Below are 6,970 nucleotides of genomic sequence, written 5' to 3' on the forward strand. Positions count from 1 at the left end.
TTTTTGACGTGGTGTTAAAGTTTTAAGTGGCAAGCATGTATATATGAATGTTTAGGCGTTACATACATAAATAAGTAAGAATTGTGTGGTATGTATGTAAATGCCCCCAAAATTATCATTATAACTGCTTGGGATCCTTAACAACCATATAGCCCAACAAATCCTCCCAACAAATCCTATGAGCATATCTTTACACATCAAATCATCTGTAACAAATCAAATCATTGATTAAGATAAATGAAATGGATAACATTATGATTGAAATTACAACATCTGACACAAAAAATGTAGCCAAATTTCTGATACAGGATAAGTAAAAAAATATTACATAAACATTCATTACTGTTGTAAACTAGACTCTTAATATGGAAATACTCAAAACAATGATTTATCTCATCCAAAAATAGCATAAAAAATACTAACTTCTGAATTCCACGAGCAAAAAAGGATGACTAAAAAGCTCATAGTTTTGGAACCACAAAGGTCTCCAAGAAAACTATCATCAGTTTATGTTTGCCACATACATACCTCCTTGAATGTGATATCACCTGCAACAAAAAAACGAGATGAAAGAGCGGCACAAAGCTTAAAACCATGGAAAATAAAGAGAAGTAGAAGGACGAGTGCACCTTCAGTGCTGAGCTGCAGGGCTCCAGTGGGAACTGCCTGAGGCCAGAGTTTTGGATGTGTGGATAGAGAGGGTTTGGACTCCGTGCCATTCTACACTGGGTGGTGGATATAAATGAGGGTGAGCATATCTTCATACTATTTGTTAAACTGGCTCCATCCATGCTCGAATGCACACTGGTTAGAAGCCAAGAGAAGAATCTCAGAAGGCCAGGTTCGAACTCTCGCATTGCCCGACAAAATTCTTTTTGGCTCCATCTAGGTTTAATCAAATCACGTCATAAATAAAAAAAACCAGAGTAAAAACGAAATTTACTAAACTTTGGGCAGGATTTACTATAAATCTTGCTTAACCCAATCAAAACCTGCAACCAAACAGCCGCTAAGACATCACACATGATATTTACCTCTTTAACATCACCATATACCTCTCTTCCTCGCCCATTTCAGCACAAATAAACTTCTTGCTGAAGTTTGATATGGACGGAACTTTGCATTGAAAGGGCCGTGAAACAGAAAAATTACGATTACAATAAATAACAAAATAGCCAATGAATCTACCAATGATAAAAAGGAAAAGGTTTAGGCTGTTTCAATGCCCCCAATGAAAAAGATTAGTTGAAAATAATAACTATACGTGAACTTTCAAATTTTTTGTGATGGTGAATCCAGCTGAAATGTGCAGGATACATCATAACCAAAACAGCCCAAATTTCTTTAGAAAAATAACTCCGTAACAGAGGATTTAAAGCTTAAAAGAAAAGTTTTTATGGTGCTTTCCTCAACACTGATGCTTAAGAAGAAGATTTCACAGGCTAGTGATCAACAGTAAAAGTCCCAAATGAATTTCATAGAGATTTTGAAGTAATATCAGCATGTGAGCTCCTCCATTTGAAAACATAAAACAAACACAAAAATACACTGCTAATGCAATTAGCAGCATGTAGGGCAGAATGAATTTTACAACTAAAAGAACCCATCAATCCATTCATAAAATGATGTGCTGAAATTATTTTGCTCGTATAGATGCATTTCATATCATCCACGGTTCGTATATGTCACCATAATTGGAGGAAAAAAAGAATGTGGCCAATAAAATAGAAAAGTGTTGTGAAAACCGACGATAATAAAGCGAAAAACAGGAACGAGAAAATTCACAAACAGAAAAACACAAAGGAAACACAGATTTACGTGGTTCGACAAATTAACTGGATGTTGGATTCAATGGCTTCCTTCCATACATCTTCCCACCGAGAGTTAATGTGAAATTATGTTGCAGGTGACTTTGGGAAGGTATATATGGCTAATGAAAAAGCTTTGGACGTGGTGGGGATTGGAGACGTTGATATTGCACTCCCTAACAAGAGCTAATGAACTTTACAAAAGATCAGACATATTTCTAAGTTGAAGAAAAACCTCATTTCATGTTGGGCAGCTCGATGAAGGTGGTCATTCAATAGTGTTCTTAGATAACACCTGGAAGGTTACCAAAGGAGCATTAGTACTGGCTCGTGGTAAGAAAACTGACACGCTATATATGACTACAGGTTTACTCAACACTGTTGATATTACAGTTACAAAGAGCACTACATATATGTAACATTGCAGGATTGGACACATGAGTTAGAAGGGCGTGAAAGAACTTCAGTCTAAAGTCAAGCTACCAGAACTGAAGTCAGTTGACCTCAGCATGTGTGAGAGTTGCATTATGGGGAAGCAGAAGAATGTCAGTTTCTTGAAAAGTAGCAGAGCGACAAAAACAGAAAAACTAGATCTTGTACACACAAATGTGTGGGGATCTTCTCCAGTGACATCTCTTAGAGGCTCTTATTACTTTGTCACATTCATTGATGACCACAGTAGAAATGTAAGGTTTGATAATCTACTAGAGGTCACAGTGCAAGACATGGATGAAAGTGATAAGGAGAGTGGGTCTTGGACACCTATTCCTATTGTTTCGCAGTTAGCTGCAGAGCCGTCCACCCCTAAAGCTAAAGTTCGCAGGTCAATTAGGAATAAATGTTCTCTTCAGCGTTACTCACCGACCTTGAATTACATTTTGTTGACAAATGGGATAGAACCACAAAGCTACGAGAAAACATTGCAGGATGAAATTTTGAACAAGTGGGAGCTAACCATGAAGGAGGAGAATAATTCCCTACTGGGAAATCAGGCATGAGAGCTGGCATAACTTCCACTAGGGAAGAAGAAATTGCACAACAAGTGGGTTTACCGAATAAAAATTGAGTTTTTGGGCCAGTAAGAGATACAAGGTTGAACATGTTGATAAAGACTTTCAGCATAGGCAAGATATTTCCCATGCAGTGGGAGTTGTAAGCAAATACATGAGTAACGCAGGAAAGAGCTTGGAGGTATAAGACTATGTTGACTAACGTTGTTACTCTTGAGAAACTGAAGTTGTGCGCAGCTTCAGTTGATTTTTTAGCTTGAAGACAGAGGATTTGAGTTGCAAAGATAGAGAATAACACGTTTGAAGAAAAAATCGATACACCCAGCAGGTGTTGCAGTCAGTGGACAAGTCTCTAAGTGGGAGAATTGTTGAGTTGTGAAAATCAGTCTACTTCTGGAAGTTTTTGTTATCTTTGGCAGTACTTGTTTACATGGCAGTTTCTCCTTTGTGACTTTTAATTAATCGTTGATTAATTAAATTATCTTGCAAATCTCTCTTATTTATGGAAATTAATTAATATTATTTCCTTAAAGTTTTTATTCTCTATTATAGCTTTGTCAAATTAATCTCCCGCTTCTTTAGCTATGGTAGGTCTCGCCACCATTAAATGCCTGTAGAAGAAGAATTAAGGCTTTTTTGAAGAAATTTGGTTTCCTTAATTTCTTGATGGGCTTTTCTATTATTTAAAGCTACAGGAGTGAAGAATCAATTCAGCTCAGTTGGGTGGCTGGCGGGAGAAGCAGAAGGAAATAAAAAGTTCTCCGTTAATTTCCTTGTGATTCTTCCGCTCGGTGTTGTTAGCTTATGGCAGAAGCAAAAGGAGAAACAATTGTTGCTGCTCTTCATTGTGACCTCTAATAGATCGGCAAATATTACATTTCTACTGCGGTCATCAATGAATGTGACATAGTAACGAGAGCCTCTAAGAGATGTCACTGGAGAATATCCCCACACATCTGTGTGTACAAGATACAGTTTTTCTGTCTTCATCACTTTGCTATTTTTCGGGAAACTGACAATTTTTTGCTTTCTCATAATACAATTCTCACACATTCTGAGATCAACTGACTTCAGCTCTCGTAGCTCGCCTTTGGACTGAAGTTTTTTCATGTCTCTTTGACTCATGTGTCCAAGCCTGCAATGTCACATATTTGCAGTGCTCTCTGCAACTGTAGTATCACCAGTGTTGAGTAAGCATGTAATCATATATAGTGTGTAAGTTTTCTTACCCCGAGCCAGTATTAATGCTCATTTGGTAAGCTTTCAGGTGCTATCTACAATACCACTAAATCACCACCCTCATTGAGTTGTCCAACATAAATGAAGTTTTTCTTCAAATCAAAAATGTGTTTGATATTTTGCAAAGTCTATTAGCTATTGTTAGGGAGTGCAATATCAGCGTCTTCAATCTCCACCATGTCCAAAGCTTTTCCATCAACCAGATATATCTTCTGAAAGTCACCTGCAACATAATTTCGCATTAACTCCCGATGAGAATATGTATGGAAGGAAGCCCATGAATCCAGCATTCAGTCATCAACAGAACTGTGAACTGTCAGCAGTAGCGCATCTTGTACAACTTAGTTATAACATTAGCACTATCATTCTTCTTCTGTTTGGGATTCATGTAGTTCATTTTCATGAGATCAGTTTTGTCACAGTTCTAACAGGTTGTTTGCTGACCAGACTTTGATTTTGATCTTTTTCTGTTTGAGTTCTTGTCATGTGATCTCTATATGAAATCAACATTCAATGTCGAACTCAAACCCAATGTCTCGCTAGAATATTTCTTGCGCAGCTCCTCAGCCAAAATCAAATAAAAAATATCATCATATTTCAGTTTATATTTACCTGCAAAACTGCTAAGTGTCATCCTCATGGTTTCTCAGCTATTTGGCAATAAAGACAATAAATAGTATTGAAATCATTCAGATGTTGTGCAATAGAGGTACCCTCCGTCATCTTTAAATTGAATAACTTTTTCATTAAGTGCACCTAATTATTCGTCAGTCTTTTTAAACATACTTGATAAAGCCGCCATGAGATCTGTAGTAGTCCCCTCCTTGATGACGTTGTGAGAAACCGACCTTGTCAGAGTTAATCGTACAACCTCCAGAACCTATAGATCCAACAGATTTCATTCTGCCTCGTCCATCTTATCCAGCTTCTTTTCCAATAACGACAGATGAAGTTTCTTCCCATAGAGACAGTCTTTTATCTGCAACATCCAGTAACCAAATTTTTTGTCATTAAACTTCTTGATCCCTAATGTCATCACTTCGTCTTCAACCATCGTTCTTCCTTAGATCTAAAATCACGGCTCGGATACCAAACATTAAGAAAAATGATGGCAATAAAGTGAAAAACTGGAATGAGAAAATTCACAAACAGAAAAACACAGTGAAAATACACAAATTTACGTGGCTCGACAAATTGCCTACATCCACGGAGTTGCAGAGGATTTTATTAGCTAAGGATTGCACCCGTCAAACGCTCGACGATTACAATAAAAGCTCTCACTTTCTCTTCCTCTCTCTCTACCTCCTCTCTCCTCCTTTCTCTCTCTTACTCTACCCAAGAGAGCTACAGTCGAAGGAACGAGGAGTTTAAAAAGAAGAGCAACAACAATTGTTTCTCCTTTTGTTTATGTCGTAATCCAACAACACCGAGAGGAAGAACCCCAAGGAAATTAATGGAGAGCTTTTTATTTCCTTCTTCTTCTCTCGTCAGCACCCAGCTGAGCCGAATTAACTCTTCACTCATGTAGCTTTAAATAGAAAAGCCCATCAAGAAACTAAGGAAGCCATTTTTTTTTCTGAAAAGCCTTAATTCTTCTTCTACAGACATTTAATGGTGACGAGACCTACCAAGGCTAAAGAAGCGGGAGATTAGTTTGACAAAGCTATAACATGGAAGAAAAACTATAAGGAAATAAGGTTAATTAACTTTCATAAATAAGAGAGCTTTGCAAGATAATTTAATTAATCAACGATTAATTAAATGCCATGAAGGAGAAACTATCATGTTAACAAGTGCTGCCAAAGATGCCGAAAACTTCCAAAAGTGGACCGGTTTCCACAACTCAACAAAAACTTAACAGGTGGGATCTCTTACTTCCAATAGTTATAGTTACAAACTACAGCGCACTATTTCAAAAAATCCTGAACAATAGGGTGACAGAAGTTCTTAGTATCACAGAGGAAGGGAGAAAAACAATAAAATGAAAATTAAGACAGGTTTGGTATAGTTACTGGGGATTTACCTTCTTATTACCGTGTTATTAAAATAAAATACAATTGTTTGGCGGTTCTGATCTTTGGAATCATTTCAGATCTTCAGTAACCAGGGCTTCTTCTTTCTGGTTAGGAGGAGAAATGGCATGCAGAAATAATTATTAATAAATACAATATATACGCAGACGTGCATGCCTACTGGTTAGCAGCCCAAGAATCAACGTGTGCAAACACCACGTTTGAACAAACTAAGAAAAATCAGTCTGCCTCTGCCAGAAAACTCCCTGAAGAATTCAACATTTGGTGCAACTTGGTACATGTTTGATTGCTAGGGAGAAAGTTCTTCCCCTCCATTATTGATAACATTTCTGAGCAAAAATCAAAGTATCCCTCTGCCAAGAGAGTGTCTTTCAATATTCTACAAGCAATTTCATCGTAATTATAATCCCCCGTAAATAAATCATGAAAAACTTGTTTGGCCTTCTCAAAGTTCCCTCCATGACAAAGTCCCGAAATAAGAAGCCGGTAGGATTCCAAATGTGGCGGACCAACTGACGATACCATGGAATCCATAAACTCCGAGGCTTCATCATATAGTTTCAACCTGCAACAGCAGCTTATTAAATAAGTAAAAGTCTCTTTATTGGGTGATTTTCCATCTTTCTGCATTTGGATGAACAAAAATTTTGCTTCTTCAAACCGATTCATTTTGCAGAATCCATTTATGAGGGTATTGTAGGTTCTTATGCTAGGAATGCAACCGAATTTGTGCATCTCCTGCACAAGGTTTAAGACTGTATCCATCTCCAATACCTTCCACATGACTTCAGAACTAAAGGAGATCAAAGAACCATTTTTCTTTTCAATGATAAGCTTAAATAAAATAGAAAACGTCACATCATTTGGTTCAATTCCTGCT

General features: G+C 37.3%; 1 protein-coding gene across 1 annotated transcript in view; it reads right to left on the reverse strand.

Moving 5' to 3' along the window:
- Positions 1–353: 353 nt before the first annotated feature.
- The window catches only part of LOC110019924 (pentatricopeptide repeat-containing protein At5g65560), an 8,560-nt gene continuing 1,943 nt past the window's right edge, over positions 354–6,970 (reverse strand). Inside the window, exons 1-3 of the mRNA XM_020717801.1 lie at positions 6,081–6,970; positions 630–885; positions 354–548 (exon numbers count right to left, since the gene is read on the reverse strand). The exon at positions 6,081–6,970 is cut by the window's right edge and continues 1,943 nt beyond it. Coding sequence (XP_020573460.1) covers positions 6,310–6,970 — 661 coding nt within the window. The 3' untranslated portion in view covers positions 354–548; positions 630–885; positions 6,081–6,309. The remainder of the gene's footprint in view (positions 549–629; positions 886–6,080) is intronic.

Source organism: Phalaenopsis equestris, unplaced genomic scaffold (assembly GCF_001263595.1).
Source record: "Phalaenopsis equestris unplaced genomic scaffold, ASM126359v1 Scaffold000088, whole genome shotgun sequence".
Classification (NCBI taxonomy): Eukaryota; Viridiplantae; Streptophyta; class Magnoliopsida; order Asparagales; family Orchidaceae; genus Phalaenopsis; species Phalaenopsis equestris.